This window comes from Vipera ursinii (assembly GCF_947247035.1).
Source record: "Vipera ursinii genome assembly, chromosome: 10".
NCBI classification, from domain to species: Eukaryota; Metazoa; Chordata; class Lepidosauria; order Squamata; family Viperidae; genus Vipera; species Vipera ursinii.
Window position 1 is genome coordinate 6,904,714 of NC_139520.1, and position 17,483 is coordinate 6,922,196.

A 17,483-nucleotide genomic window follows, 5' to 3' on the forward strand; every position below is an offset into this window, starting at 1 on the left:
AAGCGGTTCCACAGGTCTGGCGCGCCCACAGAGAACACCCTCCCCCTGGGGGCCACCAGTCGACATTCTCTGACCAGTGGCACCCTGAGGAGGCCCTCTCTGTGGGAGCGCACTGGACAAAGGGAAGTTGACGCCGGCCGCAGGTGCTCCCGTAGGTAATCCGGACCCATGCCATGTATCCTGTTATCCGCCTGTCTATGAGCTCATTCCAATTAGCATTGCCAAGGACTGCCAGGAACCAGCTAGATATGAGAGACTGTGCCCTGGCTGGGATGTTCGGATGTTCTTTAAGATTGACTAGGGAATACACCAATAAACAATGCTTCTGCTGTGTGTTATTTCCTGCTTGTTAAAACTGTATAAAAGACAATAAACTCTGCGTAGGCAGACAGAACATTTTGGGACACCCTGCGATGACTGGTCTCTGAATCCCACAGGACCATCTGTTATGAAATGCTTGGAACGGGATCACGGGACCGAAAGGATGCCGCATGAGGTTCATCTATAAGGCCTTTTTCCCGCAAGTGTCATCAGAACTTGGTCATTGATCGATTGGGCACAAATCAAAGGCTATCTGTATGGCATTCCTGTTCATGAAGACGAAGCTAATTGATTTAAATGGCATGTAACCCAAACTTTCCTGTTTATTAAATTGCAGCGTGTGAAATCTGGTGTGTGTGGGGGTAGGGGCTAAACATTAAGAACCTGTTTTTCCTTGTTTCACAACATTGCCATTATGTCTCACTTTGGCTTGTATTCTTTCTAACCCAAGATGTGAAATAAACTAGGGAATGATCATAATTCAGGGACAATCTGTTGCCAAGTGCCAGGATTGTAATCAGGTGACCCTGTGGATGCTGCAATAGTTGTGTAAGGACCAATTGTAAGCCATTTTTTCCCCCAGTGTCATCAGAACTTGGTCACTGATCGATTGGGCACAAATCAAAGGCCATTTGTATGTCATTCCTCTTGGAGAAGAGGAAGCTAATGATTTAAACGGCATGTAACCCGAACTTTCCTGTTTCTTAAAATGCAGCTTATGAAATCTGGCTTCAAAGTTTATCTTTCATCGTGACCTTAAAGATTTAATCTTTGGCCCATTTTGCCAAAATCACAGCAGCAGAAAGACAGAGAGAGAGAGAGAGACTATCAACATGGTTATTCTTGCCTGGCTGATCGTTCTTTCCCTCCTGTTCCTCTCTTTCTGGAAGAACCAACGTCCCGCAGGTTTTCCCCCTGGACCATGGAGCCTCCCCCTGATTGGGAATCTGCTTCAGTTCAGTAAGAAGGATCCTCTCAAGGACCTGGATCAGGTACGGCTTCTTAGTTAAAGGACAATTTCAGGAGAAGCATATTTAAATGGCAATTTCATCACTTAACGTCCTATTTTTTTCTTTTTTAGTTCTTCTGTAGCCTATAAGGCTACATATTGGTAAAGTTGCAATGTTTGTCTAGCGCTAATGCTATTTTCTGCTGCTTATAAATATTGATTTGATTTGATTTAAAAACTAGATTAGATTAATGAAGTCAACCAGGAATGCAGGAACAGGGCAAGACGAGGCCACTTGATAACTGTGTCCAAACCTTGACTTGGCTTCAGATGTACTGGAAAAGAAATCCAATTCTGGATCGTCCCAATTTACAGACAAAACACTTCATGGCATAATTCTACTCAAGAGGTCCCATCAATGTTCTATGTTGTCCCCATGCATGAACAGGAGGGGAGAGGATAGGATGAAGACTTTGGGAAGAGATGGCATATGATGGAGGTTCAAGTCATCTTGAACCTCATCCTTGTTGCATCCTTGCAGTGATTGCTCCCAGCCAGTTTCCGAAGGCCTCTGATTTAATCCTGGTGGTTTCATTTCAGCTAGCCCAAAAATATGGTCCCGTCTTCAGTCTCTACATTGGAGGAATGCTGGCGGTCTTCATTCATGGGTTCCCTTCAGCAAAAGAGATCCTCATGACGAAAGGCGTAGAATTTGCTGGGAGACCAGATCATCCTATAAATGATTCTCTCCTTGAGAAAAGAGGTACCAATATATGGTTTCCAAGCCATTGGGGTTTTTTTTTTTGGACACTTTAATATATTTGTCCCCTTCAAGATTCAGTGTTATCCATTGTGTTTTCCAGACGATCCATATCACCTTTAGACTGACAGCTCTGCCATGCTAGATAGAACTTTGCAGAAAGATAAAGAGTTACGGTAAAAGGGAGACTTTTTTTTCCGTGGCTGTTAAGTGAATCACTGCAGACATTAAGTGAATCACACATGATCGCTAAGAGAATCCGGCTTCCCCCATTAACTTTGCATGTGGGGAGACAGCTTGGAAGGTTGCAAATGGGGATCACCTGATCCCAGAATGCTGAAACCACCTCCTTCTCCTCCTCCTCCTCTTCCTCCCCTCCTCCTGCTCCTTCTCCTCCACCTTTTTTCCTCTTCTTCCTCCCCCCTCTTCTCCTCCTCCTTCATGTTCTTCTTCTTCACGTTACATTGGCAATTATGAGATGGGTGGCTGTCTAAATAGTTAGAATAATTAATTAACTAACTAGCAGATTTTACCATTAGGAAAACATAAGAAAAATACAGGGGAATCCTTGTAGCCCAATGCTTAATTTCCAGTCTTTCACTTTTACAGGCATAACCTCTGCATCCTATGGCCAAGTGTGGAAAAAACGACGAAGGGGTTCACTGATGCTTCTCAGAAACTTTGGAGTGGGCAAAAAATCAGTGGAAGCCAAGATCCTGGAGGAAGCATCTTATTTGATTCAAGTGTTTGCTGAAAACATAAGTAAGCTCTCCTGGGACGGGATGGGATGGTTGGGGAATTGTCATCCCAGCCAACTGAGTTGACCTCAAGGTTGACCATTACGTGCGTGTGTATTGAAGCAGAGTGGGTGGAGCTTAGGATTCTGACTGCATAAAACCTAAAGCAGAATCCAGTAGAAGAGAATATTTATAGCTTGCAGATACAGCATTCCCCTGCTAGGTAACAGAGTGGGGTTACAATTAGTCCTCAATTTGCAATAGTTCATTTAGTGACTATTCACCAAATGTTCAACGTTACAATGGCGCTGCAAAAGGTCTCATTGGGACTTTGGTCTAAGAATCTTTGGGGGCATCTGTTGTAATTTTGAACAGTTCTGCTCTTTAGAAGGCCAGATCCTGAAGCTAAAACTCAAATACTTTGACCACCTAATGAGAAGGAAGGACTCAATGGAGAAGAGCCTAATGCTGGGAAAGGTTGAGGGCAAGAGAAGAAGGGGACGACAGAGAATGAGGTGGCTGGATGGAGTCACTGAAGCAGTAGGCGTGAGCTTAAATGGACTCCAGAAGATGGTAGAGGACAGGAAGGCCTGGAGGAACATTGTCCATAGGGTCGCAATGGGTCGGACACGACTTCGCAACTAACAACAACAACAAGATGAGGACTGCTCGTAATTTATTTTCTTTTGCAGGTATGCCCTTTGATCCTTATCCATTTCTGAACACTGCAGCCCCCAGCATCATTTCTTCCGTTGTGTTTGGGAAACGTTTGGAAAACAACAACAGCTCCTTGAGGATTGTGCTGGACTTGTTCCATCAAACTGCCAAAATGATGATGGGACCATGGGCCATGGTATCCACAATAGGAGTGCAGGGAAATGGTCACAAATTCTCAGAATGCTAGTGGGGATTTCAGCTTATTGCAATTAAATATCCACCCATCTTAAAAGTTTCTGAGGTTGAGAAACACGAATCTACAGGATATTATAACACCGGTAGATGAAATGTCTTCCACATTTTGGAATTTCTCTGATTTTCCTCCCAGTTAGCTTAATTTTATGAGTGACCTGGTTGAGCCAACATGAACCAAACATAATTAGAGCATGACACTTCTTGACTTATTTAACTTATTATAAGTTTTATTCACTTATTCAGATAATGTAATATCTAAATGTTAACTTATTTAGAGATTTGTGTCTTATTAAAACTTGAACAACAGATAACATACATGAACATAGATAGTCAAAGGTGATTTTACAGTTTGTATTACCCGATAATCATTTTAATTAATGTTGATTTCTTTTCTCTTTGTTGGCAGCTTTACAACGCCGTGCCCTTAGTGAGAAGGCTTCCCCTGCCCCATCAGAGAATATTAACAAATGGCCATAAAGTCTTTGCTTTGCTTGAAAAAGAGGTGGAGGAACACAAGGCAACGTTGACTCCAGGTGAACCCAGAGATTTCATTGATGCATACCTAGAAGAAGCAAAGGAGGTAAAGATTTTTTGCACTTTTATACAGCTTGTCCCTGACTTACAACAGTTCATTTAGTGATCATTGAAAGTTACAGTGGCACTCAAAAAAAAAAGTGACTTATTGACTTATTGACCATTTTTCACACTAATGACCATTGCAGCATCCCCAGGGTCACATGATCAAAATTCAGACACTTGGGAACTGGTTCATACTTATGACAGTTGCCGTGTCCCAGGGTCATGGGCTTCGTTTTTGCGATCAAATGTCAAGCAGGGGAACCCAGATTCACTTAACAACCATTTTACTAATTTAGTGCAGTGATTCACTCAACCGCTGTGGCAAAAAAGGTTGTAAAATGGGACAAAACTCACTTAACAAAGGTCTTGCTTACCAAACAGAAATTTTGGGCAGACGAGGATTACCTGTATAGTTTTTCTCATCTTGCATCTGTGGCTATCACATTACAGAGTACAAAATTTCCACCCAGATTTCTGGTGGTTGACAATGACTTTTAAAATCATACCCAGTTGTTTGGCTGGTCATGTTGTGATTCCTCGCCAGCCAGTGGATCCACCAGCTGAGTCTGAGGAATCAGATGAGGAGGAGGAGGGGCCTGGAGTGGCATTAGAGTCAGAGGAAGGCTCTGAGGAGCTCCAAGACTTGCAGTCGGATGAGGAGCCCGGCCCCTCTACTCTCGCTCAGGCTGAGACACAGCTGTGCTGGGAGCCTGAGCTGGGCTGTGATGAAGCACAGCTGGGAAATATTCAGGATGCACGAAAATGCCGACAAGAGAAGCGAGTAGGACAGAGGAATACAATGGGGCGGCTCCAAAGGCAAAGGAAAAGGCATTAGGAAGCCACACCTGGGCTGAATTATAAAAGGGAATGTGTGAGAGGTGCTGGTTGCCAAAGGCAACCGTTCATGTTGAGGATCCAGTTTCTGTGAACTGTTTGTTTGCCTTGTACATTGATTCAGGTCTGTGAGAATAAAAGGGGTTGTTTTTTTCTTGCGGTTCCTGCCTGTTTCTTGGAAGAGGGGTTTCTCCTTGTGAGCAGAACAAGGACTCACATAGGCTGGGACAGAACAGGTCAAACAACTGTCATAAATTGGGGGTGCTGCCATCACTGAAGGCTTTCAAAAGGAGACTGGACAACCATCTGTCTGAAATGATACAGAATCTCCTTCCTGGGCAAGGGGTTGGACTAGAAGACCCCTGAGGTCCCTTCCAACTCTGTTATTCTTTGTTCTAAATACATGCAGGTTACCAAATACTTGAATTTTGTTCGTGTGATCACGGGGATGCTGTGTTGGTCATCAGTGCGAGGACTGTCCTTCGTAACTTTTTTCCAGCACTGTCATAAACTCAAACCTTCACTAAACAACTTTTATTATTTATTAATATTTATTTCTCCTGCCTTTATTATTTGTACAAATAACTCAAGGTGGCAAACACATCCAAACACGCCTTCCTCTTCTTATTTTCCCACAACAACAACCTTGTGAGGTGGGTTGGGCTGAGAGAGTGTGACTGGCCCAAGGTCACCCAACTGGCTTTCAAGGCTAAGGAAGGACTTGAACTCACGATCTCCCACTTTGAAGGCTGGAGCCTTCACCACAAGACCAAACTGGTTGTAAGTCAAGGTCTACCTGTAAATGCATTTTCCCTTCCTTCCTTTGTTTTAACTAATAAAAGGCAGAGGGGGAAAGCTCGAATTTTGAAGAAGAGCAGCTAACAACTATACTGATGGAGCTCTTGAGTGCCGGAGCAGAGACAGTGGTTGGGACGCTTCAGTGGGCATTGCTCTACCTGGTAGCCTTTCCAGACATCCAAGGTATGGACCTAGTAAAATCCCCAACACCACCCATTACTCTTGCAAATCAGGATGGATCTTGAGGTGGTGATGTGCCTTTTAAAAACTTTCTATTTGGATATAGACTGATGTCCTTTATAGCAAAGACGATGGTGGTTATGAGTCCCAAAGGTGCTTTTTCAAGAGGCAACTGGACATTATTTCCTCTTGAAAAAGCACCTTTGGGACAACCATGACCTGGATGACTGAGAATCTCTGTAGACATTTGGTTGTTATGAGCTTGGGATGGGATAGGATGGGATGGGATGGGATGGAATGGAATGGAATGGAATGGAATAGAATAGAATAGAATAGAATAGAATAGAATAGAATAGAATAGAATAGAATAGAATAGAATAGAATAGAATAGAATAGAATAGAATAGAATAGAATAGAATAGAAAATATGGAATGAAATGGGATGGGATGGGATGGGATGGAATGGAATGGAATGGAATAGAATAGAATAGAATAGAATAGAATAGAATAGAATAGAATAGAATAGAATAGAATAGAATAGAATAGAATAGAATAGAATAGAGATTAAAATAGAATATAGGATGGGGTGGAATGGAATGGAATAGAACAGAACAGAACAGAACAGAACAGAATAGAGAATGGAATGGAACAGAACAGAACAGAACAGAATAGAATAGACAGATTGTAGAATGCAATGCAATGGAATGGAATGGAATAGAATAGAATAGAATAGAATAGAATAGAATAGAATAGAATAGAACAGAATAGAATGATGGGGATGGGATGGGATAGGATGGGAAGGAATGCAATGGAATAGGACAGGACAGGACAGAATAGAATAGAATAAAATAGAATAGAATTCCTCATTGGCCAAGTGTGATTCAACACACAAGGAATTTGTCTCCGGTGCATAAGCTCTCAGTGTACATAAAAGCAATAAGTGATAAATCATGATCATAGTCATTGTAAAAATACATTCATCATAAATCATAAGATGCAATACTTAGCGATACTCATAGGATACTAAATAAGCAATCAACATAAATCATTCTAGGAAACTAAATAAAACAATATAAATAGTAAGATACAAGCAATTAAGTTATAGTCATAAGTAGATAGATAGTAGATAATATGTAACCCTTATGTGCTCTGTGTCTGTGTCTCCAACATTGTGGAAAAGGAACAATGAATACAGGGAGACCTTCAGCTCTTTCTATGCCCAGGATTGTTGCCTTCATGCTCTCCTTCACACATCACCAGGAGCCCTGGTGGTTAGAATGCACTATTGCAGGCTAACTCTGCCCACAGTCTGGCGTTTGATCCTGATGGAGCTCAAGATTGATTTAGACTTCTGTCCTTCCGAGGTCAGTAAAGTGAGGTCCTAGATTGTTGGGGGGAAATATGCCGACATTGTAAACTGCACAGAGAGTGCTGGAAGGCACTATGGAGCAGTCTAATTGTTATTGCTATCTCCCGAAGTGCTATTTCATATTTGGACAACTGGTGTTTTGCTAGTGTTGGTAGAGGTGGAGTAGGAAAAAGCAGGGGAAATCTTGTGCTTCTTCAGAAAAGAATAGAATTTGAATTCTTATCCTCAAGAGGGAGCAAGAAACTCTTAAGTTACACACACACACACACACACACACACATATATATATTTTAAAATCCTCGTTCACTTTTTCACATAATTTAAGCAAGTTATGCTATGGAATCTAGTAAGATGATTAAGCCGTTTAAACTGGCACGTTTCCAAACCACCATCCAAAACCACTAGTGGTCTTATTAAATAATATCAGATCCTTGGATTTAATAGGTTAATCCCTTTTCTCTTCAGTTTTAAAGAGTTATCATTTCAAATCTCTTCCCTCCCCCACCCAAACAGTCAATCCTGATGCATTTGACCTGCATGATTAATCCTCATTCCCCCCCCCATTGTATTATTAGCAATAACACTTAGACTTATATACCGCTTCACAGTGTTTTACAGCCCTCTCTAAGCGGTATATACAGACTCAGCCAGTTGCCCCTTAACAATCTGGGTCCTTATTTTACTGATCTTGGAAGGATGGAAGGCTGAGTCAACCTTGAGCCGGTGAAAATTAAACTCATCACATTTGACAGAATTAATCTACAATACTACTTTCTAACCACGGCGCCACCTCTAACAGCGAATTTCCAAGAGACATCGGCTCTATGGCTGTGTCCAAATTTGGAGTTTCTTTCATGTGGAATCCTGGCTTGCTATGTATGTTTGACAGAAGCCATTCAGTGTGAGAATAAAGTTTTAGGAAAACATAAAATGCCTTGCAGAAAGAGCTATAGTTAAAATACGGGAATCCAGGTTTCTCCATTCCGATTTCCTCCAGGATCTTTAGAACTATAACTCCTAGAATTCCCAGAGAGACTTGATGTCCCATAACTCATGGAGAGCACCAAGTAGAGAAGGATACAAAACACTTGGAACATCAGTGCGATGTTTTCAGGAATGTCATTGTCAACCCTATTAGTTAGGAATCAACTTTTCGGGAAGGCTAAAACTCCTTTCGTGGAGATTGGCTGTAGTGACAGAATCTAAGGGTTCCAGATCTCCTCCTGTTATATCCAGTTAGCTGCTAGAGCAGTGGTGGCACATGTGCCAGAGGTGGCACTCAGTGCCGCTGCCCCCAGCAGCAGGTCCATCAGGCTGCCCCACCCGGCACAAAGGAGGCGAAGCCGCCAACCAGCAAGCTCGAGTAGAGATGGTAGAGCAGAGGTCACCAACCATTGTTGATTGGCGGACTGGAAGAAAAGGGAGGGGGAAGCATTTTGCATCCATGCATGTGTGCATGGGGCTGTGAGCATGCACGTGGAACAAATGGGGTGGGGCTAGTGCCTGCGTGATACTCCCTAGTCCTGCCCCATTCTTGCGTGGTGCAGCGCCTTGTATCTGGACCCTGCGGCACCCTGGCGGCTGCTTTTACGCCTTGCAGCATAGTGGCTTATTTTTGCGCCCCTGCTTTTTGTGTGCCAGAGACGGCACTCCGAGGGGCCTCCCTGCCACCCCCCCAGGGGACCACAATGCTGATGCGATAAATAAGTGGGTTCTGGGTTGCGGTTTGGGCACTCGGTCTCCCAAAGATTCGCCATCGCTGTACTAGAGGCATCAGAAGAGACTTCTGCCTATTTATTATGCAGGCCTTAAGCTCTTTTTCTCTAATGCAGCGTTTCCCAACCTTAGGAACTTGAAGATGCGTGGACTTCAACTCCCAGAATTCCCCAGCCAGCTATGCTGGCTGGGGAATTCTGGGAGTTGAAGTCCACGCATCTTCAAGTTCCTAAGGTTGGGAAACGCTGCTCTAATGGAACTGCCAGCTGAACCCTCAAAGCAATGAGAAGCATTTCAAATAGGCAGATTACATCAGCTTTGTATCTTCTGTTAGTCCCACTAGAGTGACCAGGCCAGGAAAAGAAATTCCACAGGAAGGCTAAAACTCTTTTGATTGAGATCGGCCATAGAATCATGCAAGTCTCCTTGTGCTTGATGGCCCCCCCCTTTCTTATACTCCAGCAAAGTAGGAATGTGTTTTACAGATGCACTTCTGGATGTCTCCTCATTGTTCTGGACTTTGAAAAAAAAATGCTTCAACCCCTTTTGCCTAGGGTTAGGTCCCCCTCCTTACCCTCCTCGGTAACTAATGTATTTTTTTACCGTAGAGAAATGTCAGAAGGAAATAGACTCTTTCCTGCCAAGGAACACAAGCCTGAAGTACGAAGATCGGGGAAGGCTGCCCTACGTGAATGCCGTCATTCATGAAATCCAGCGCTACTCAAATATTCTTCCTCTTGGGCTCGCTCATGCCCCCCTCCAAAACGTGCAGCTCTGGGGATATAAAATTCCCAAGGTAAAATATCGAAACTTCACACGGTTCTGTCTGAGCCGATAATTGCTCAGCCTGAAATCTGAAAAAAGAAACTGACTCTGGGTAAAGTGTGTGTATGTGCCTGTATGACAGTCATTGGGAGACCTCATAGTAGTTCTTTTGTTCCAAAGAGTGGCACAGTTTAATATAGCAATTGATCTGGGTTTTCGACCTCTCTTTAAGTTCGTGGTAACTTTTTGCCAACTGTAATAGAATAGCAGTTGTGCTGCTCTCCAACACCGGAGAAGGTCTCAAGTATCTCAACTTAGAGAAGTGTTGATTGCATGTTGTCCAGTCGCTTTTCTGCTACAACAAGGAGAGTCCATGCAACAAAGGAGGGGAGGAAGTAGAGGGCCGGGGTAGGGAACGGGGCCTTTGGTACCCATTCCTTACATGGAGAACTCATTCTCCCTCCAGATGAATAGAATAGGATAGGATAGGATAGGATAGGATAGAATAGAATAGAATAGAATAGAATAGAATAGAATAGAATAGAATAGAATAGAATAGAATAGAATAGAATAGAATAGAATAGAATAGAATAAATATTGGAGAATAGAATAGAATAGAATAGAATAGAATAGAATAGAATAGAATAGAATAGAATAGAATAGAATAGAATAGAATAGAATAGAATAGAATAGAATAGAATAGAATAGAATATATGGAATGGAACAGAACAGAACAGAACAGAACAGAATAGAATAGAATAGAATATATGGAATGGAATGGAACGGAACGGAACGGAACGGAACAGAACAGAACAGAACAGAACAGAACAGAACAGAAGAATAGAATAGAATAGAATAGAATAGAATAGAATAGAATAGAATAGAATAGAATAGAATAGAATAGAATAGAATAGAATATATGGAATGGAACAGAACAGAACAGAATAGAATAGAATAGAATAGAATAGAATATATGGAATGGAATGGAATGGAATGGAATGGAATGGAATAGAATAGAATAGAATAGAATAGAATAGAATAGAATAGAATAGAATAGAATAGAATAGAATAGAATAGAATAGAATAAATATTGGAGAATAGAATAGAATAGAATAGAATAGAATAGAATAGAATAGAATAGAATAGAATAGAATAGAATAGAATAGAATAGAATAGAATAGAATAGAATTATGGGATGGGATGGGATGGAATGGCATGGCATGGCATGGCATGGCATAGCATAGCATAGCATAGCATAGCATAGCATAGCATAGCATAGCATAGCATAGCATAGCATAGAATAGAATAGAATAGAATAGAATAGAATAGAATAGAATAGAATAGAATAGAATAGGAAGGATCCTTGGAGGTCTTCTAGTCCAGCCCACTGCTCAAGCAGGGGAACCTACGCCATTTCAGACAAGTAACTGTCCAGTCTCTTCTTTTTTAAAAAAATAAGCCATTCTCCTTTTTCTCTTCCCTTATTCTTCCCCATCCTCTTTTTATCACCCATGGTAAGATTCCTGGCATAGCTTCTCCTCTTATCCTTTATCAGATGCTGGTGGGAAAACCCTCCACCCATCCCTCTCCTTGATATGATGATATTGTCCAGTGCAGAATATGATTTCAGAACTTGTCATGGTCCTTGATTCTCTTTTGGATAATCCACAGTTGGGGTTTACTTTATCCGTGATTCATTTCTCTTGGATATTCTCTCTAAGACAGAACAGTGAGGGATAGACAGAAACACCAGCAGATGGCTTTGCAGTTGTCTGACCAATCACACTCAGTATGTGGTCCTCATTGGAACTACATCTACATTGGAACTACATCTACATACAGCAGGATACCTCACAGTTCTGTCTTCACCCAATAATGTTTAATGTCTTTATAAATGACTTAGATGAGGGGATTCAAGGGGCAGTCATCACATTTCAGGATGACATCAAGCTGAGGAGAACTGCTAACACTTTGGAAAAGAAACTCAAGATTTAGAAGGATCTTTGCAGATTTGAGCATTGGGCCCCAGGCAACAACATGAAGTTCAGTAGTGAGAAAAACAAGAACTTAAGACAAGAAAAAAACTGAATGAATGCATAGGTACAGGATAGGCAGGTCCTGGCTCAATGGTTGTGCCTTTGAGAGGGATCTAATTGTCCTGCTGGACCACCACTTAAAGATGAGCCCACAGTGTGTTGCTACTGCCAAACAACCAATGTAGTCCTAGGCTGCAACAACAGAGGTATCAAGAAGTTATAGGTATCAAGAAGTAAAGGTTCCCCTGCACATGCGTGCTAGTCGTTTCCAACTCTAGGGGCTGGTGCTCATCTCCATTTCAAAGCCGAAGAGCCAGCGCTTGTCCGAGGACGTCTCCGTGGTCATGTGGCCGGCATGACTAGACGCCAAAGGCACACAGAACGCTGTTACCTTCCGTAGTGGTCCCTATTTTTCTACTTGCATTTTTACGTGCTTTGTTACGAGTAACAAACGCTCACTCTGTTACGCAGGATTCTACCCGCCAAACTGCCGACCTTCTGATCGACAAGCTCAGCATGCTAACCCACTGAGCCACCGCGTCCCAAGAAGTTACAGTACCACTCTATACTACGCTAGTGAGGCCACACTTGGAATACTGCATCCAGTTCTAGTCATCATGATGCAGAAAAGGTGCTGAATCCTTAAGAGTGCAGAGAAGAACAATCAAGATGATAAATAGTCTAGAGGCTAAAACATAGGAAGGTTTCATCAAGACAACTCGGTATGTCTACCAAAATGGAGGACTAGGGGTGAAAGCCGTCACCAAAATCTTGAAAAGTGCCACAGGGAACAGGGGCTCTCTTTATTCTCCAAAGCATCTGAGAGCAGGAGAAGAAATAATAGATGGAACATCATCCTAGGCAGATCCAAGCTTGAAATAAGGAGAAATTTCCTGGCAGTGAAAACTATTAATCAGTGGAACAGCTTGCTTCTCAGAGTTGTGGGTGCTCCATCACTGGAGGCTTTCAAGAAAAGGATGGATAGGATGGAAAAGGACCCTTTGGTTTTGGACAGGGGATTGGACTAGAACAGGAGTAGGCAACCTTGGGTCTTTTATGACTCGTGGACTTCAGCTCCCAGAATTCCTGAGCCAGCATGGCACAGCTTGGAAACCTCTCCCTTTTCCCTCAGCATGACTGGCTCAGGAATTCTGGGAGTTGAAGTCCACGAGTCATAAAAGACCCAACGTTGCCTACCCCGGTCTAGAAGATCTTCAAGGTCCTTTCCAGCGCTAAGATTCTATGATTCTATGAATGTTTCTTTTCACCATCAGTGGTCTGTTCTTGAACTAGATTGCAAAAAGGCTAAGCCAAATCGATTTGAGATCCCTTCCGTCACTGAGCATTTTCTTCTGGGTGATCTACGTTTTCTTGGCTTTTCCAGGACACAGCTCTTTTTATCAATCTCCACTCTGTTCATCGTGATGAGTCTCAGTGGAAGTTCCCACACGAGTTCAACCCTTCCAACTTCCTGAATGAAGAGGGAGGGTTTGTGAAGCCGGAAGCCTTTTTGCCATTTTCAGCAGGTATAGGATCTCTCTCTCTCTCTCGTTTTACTTTGGTTGGCAAGGCCTGCAGAACACACAGAATTAGACAACCAGGTGAACTCAGCCCCTGTCCTTACCTTCTACTTCAGTGTATCACTGGATGGAGAAACTATGATGCATGTTTTGTGGGGACATCATGTGGATGCAGCCAATATGTAGCAGGCTGAAAAGTGTACCCTCATATTTGCTTTTGGGATATCATCACCCTTATTTGTGAAAGATATTTGTAGTAGATTCTCTGTGTGAATGTATCTTTGAACAGGATAAAGCAGAAAATATGCCAATTAAGCAACCAGCTCCAGACAATGTATGCTTTGCTCCTTCCTTCCTTCCTTCCTTCCTTCCTTCCTTCCTTCCTTCCTTCCTTCCTTCCTTCCTTCCTTCCTTCCTCTCTGTTTTTCCTCCCTTCCCTTCCTTCTCTCTCTATCTCTCTGTCTACTTGTCTTTCTATCTCTCCCTTTCTTTATCTCTCCCTTTTTTCTCTCTCTTTATCTCTCTCTCTTCCTCTCTTTCTCTCTCCCCCTTTCTCTCTCTCTCTGTCATTAATCCTAAGGACACTAGTTAGTCTCATATGACATACATTCAAAACCACACGCCCATGTTTCAGGATTGCTGTGTTATCATAAAAATATGTGCAGGTCTTTAATCATGGTTATTGGCTCTCCTGATATGTGAAATGGCCTCCATCACGGATTGCCATGAAATGGATGCTGGCACCCAACATTAACCTAAAACATTTTGTTTGTAGGTTTTCATTCTCATGATATCACGCACTATTCTGGCCTGTGAGTCAATAGAACAGCATGCTGTCATTTGTAATATCTATTGATGGTCTGAAATGAAATTTAAACACTTTTAATTTAAAACATCTCAGAAGTCACTAAATATTCAGGTATCAAATTATTACCGCAAGATCTTCTTTTCTTTTTAAATCTGGGCAAACAATCTAGCTACCCACATTGAAATTACATGAAGGGCAGTTTCCTTTCTCCTTGTCTTTGACTTTTCAGGACCGAGAGTCTGCTTAGGAAAAAACCTGGCTCAGATGGAACTCTTCATCTTCCTCACCAGCATCCTGAGAAATTTTCAGCTATCTTGGCCAGATAAATCCCAGGCACCAGATCTTACACCTAACTTTGGTATCACACAATTCCCATCCCGCTTTAAGATATCAGTGAAATGTCGCCAGGAGAGCAACTAGCTCGAGGGAAGATTTTTCCATACCTCAAGGCTATGTTCTCCAAGAAGGGACTGGAAGATCCAGACGAGATCCATAGGCTATGTGGTTTGAAAGCCGTTAGCTGAAGAAAAGATTTATACTAGATGATCTGAAAAAATTATCTTCAATATTATAAACTTGATTTAGAAAAAAATAAGGTCGTTCTTGGGTATGTGGGTTGGGAGACAGGAGGAGGGGTTGTAGACTGGGCCACAGTGAGTTAAGAGGCAGCTGAGCCTCCAGCAAGAATGGGAACAAGGCAAAGATCTCAGAAAAAATGCCTCCCCTACTTTCTTGGATTGTAAACTTGGGGGTGGGGAAGTATTTTCAGACTTACAAGGTTACTGCCAGCCTTGTGGGGGACTCCAGACAAAAAGCACACTCAAGACTACTAGCTCTACAGATAGTCCTTGACTTACAACCACAATTGAGCCTCAAATGTCTGTTGCTAAAGAGGGCAGTTATCACTTCTTCTTTGTACCTTATGAATAATGATTGTAACTATGATTTATAGTTATAACTTTGTTGTTTGTATATACACTGAGAGCTTCTGCACCGGAGACAAATTCCTTCTGTGTCCAGTCATACTTGGCCAATAAAGAATATTCTATTCTATTCTACTATACTCTATTTCTCTGTAACTGGAAGAACCATTCTCAGGATCATTATTGAGCAGACCTTCTTGGTCACTGAGTAAGAGATTAGAGTGCTCAGAAGGAAAGGATTTCAGCCAGTCTTTAAAGATCGTAAAAGCACAATGTGTTTTTAACATACTGTGCATTCAGAAAGTATTTATCCTTCAAGAAAGGGGAAAAAAAACAGACCCAGGAAACTACAGACCAATCAGTTTAACACCAATGCCTTGGAAGATCCTAGAAAAGATAATAAAAAACAGCTCTGCGAACAACTAGAAGCAAACAAAGTCGTAACTAGTAGCCAGCATGGGTTTGTTAAAAACAGAGCATGCCAAACCAATCTTATCTCATGCTTCGATAAAGTCACTAAACTTGTAGACCAGAGAAACGTAGTGGATATATTATACTTAGATTTCAGTAAGGCATTTGACAAAGTAGACCACAACCTACTAATTGACAAACTAGGAAAAGCCCTGGAATAGACAACATCACCACCAGATGGATCTGTAGCTGGCTGGCAAACTGCACTCAACGAGTACTTCTCAATGGCACTACATCCACATGGAGAGAAGTAAGCAGTGGGGTACCACAAGGTTCCGTCTTAAGCTCAGTACTCTTCAACATCTTCATAAATGACTTAGATGAGGGAATTGAAGGGGAACTCATCAAATTTGCAGATGGCACCAAATTGTCAGGAATAGCCAACACTCCAGAAGACAAACTCAGGATCCAAAACAATCTTGACAAACTCGAACAATGGGCCCTATCCAACAAAATGAGTTTCAACATGGAGAAAAGCAAAGACCTACACTTAGGCAGGAAAAACCAAAGGCATGAATACAGATTGGGTGAGACCCAGCTTAAAAACAATAACTGTGAGAGGGAGTTTGGAGTCCTAGTGAACGATCACTTGACTATGAGCCAGCAGTGTGCAGCAGCAACAACCAAAAAAGCTAATACAATTCTGGGTTGTATAAACAGAGGCATAGAATCAAAATCATGTGAAGTACTAGTAAAGGTAAAGGTTCCCCCGCACATGCGTGCTAGTCGTTTCCGACTCTAGGGGACGGTGCTCATCTCCGTTTCAAAGCTGAAGAGCCAGAGCTTGTCCAAGGACGTCTCCGTGGTCATGTGGCCGGCATGACTAGGCAACAGTGAGTTAAGAGGCAGCTGAGCCTCAGGAAAGAATGGGGACAAAAGCTCACAAGAAATCCTAACCCTTAATTTCTTGGATTGTAAACATGAGGCGGGGAGAGATATGCCCTTGGACCGTGCAAGTTTAATGTCAGCCTTGTGTGGTACTCCAAAGAAGAAGCACACTCAGGACTCTTGGTTGCACCTTTATTGTAAGATAACATGAATTAAATCTTGCAAGCTGGCCTGTGTGAATTAGCCTGTTTGCCAAGTTGCTGGTGGTGAAAACAGGCTTCTGCAACTAACATTACTTTATGTCAACAGTGAAGATCAAAGTTCTACCATAAAGGTTTCTATTATTATACTCTGTTTTTCTGTATCTGAAAGAACCATTCTCAGGGTCATTATTGCGGGCCTTAGAACAACTTTCCTGAGAAAAGGGACTGTAACCGTGTCACTGAGCAAGGGATTAGTGTACTCACAAAGAAATGATTTCAGCCAATCTCCAACGATCTCAAAACCACAATGGGTTTTAAACATCTATCATTTAGCCCACCAATAACTGTAATCTGTTTTATGTATAGCGTGCACCCACACAGCCAGCTTCCCTTCTCCCCAATCCCCTCATCCAAAGTTAAATCCTGTATCAGTCTAACCACACAATAAGTCTTTTGTAGTTGTCGGGGTAGTTCACAAAAGCTTCTGCCTTTTAATAAAATTAAAGAAACGGTGTCACAAGATGCCTGGTGTTTTCTCCTATGGATGCATATGTGCCTATTCCTTGGACTGGTTCTGCTCTAGAGAATGGAGCTTTTCCAAACATAAAATACCAATTCTCCAAATTAGCATTTAAGTAACACCCAGTCAGAAACTACTAATCTGAAACTCTGAACTCTTGACACTTCTAATTGCCAAGCATTTCTATGTGTGCAATGCAGGCTAAATGTGGAGCAGAGAAAAAAATTTCAAGGTTAGCTTACATTTGGCATTGCA

The 17,483-nt window shown here is 42.2% G+C and overlaps 1 protein-coding gene across 1 annotated transcript; it reads left to right on the plus strand.

The window, feature by feature from the left end:
• Positions 1-1,154: 1,154 nt before the first annotated feature.
• On the plus strand, positions 1,155-14,703 carry LOC310644917 (cytochrome P450 2J6-like; the record flags this gene model as incomplete). Its single annotated transcript, XM_083370251.1, has 9 exons — positions 1,155-1,313; positions 1,871-2,033; positions 2,640-2,792; positions 3,460-3,620; positions 4,086-4,259; positions 5,935-6,073; positions 9,763-9,950; positions 13,340-13,481; positions 14,513-14,703. 9 exons carry the CDS (start codon positions 1,155-1,157, stop codon positions 14,701-14,703), a joined length of 1,470 nt encoding a protein of 489 aa, XP_083226377.1.
• Positions 14,704-17,483: the final 2,780 nt, after the last annotated feature.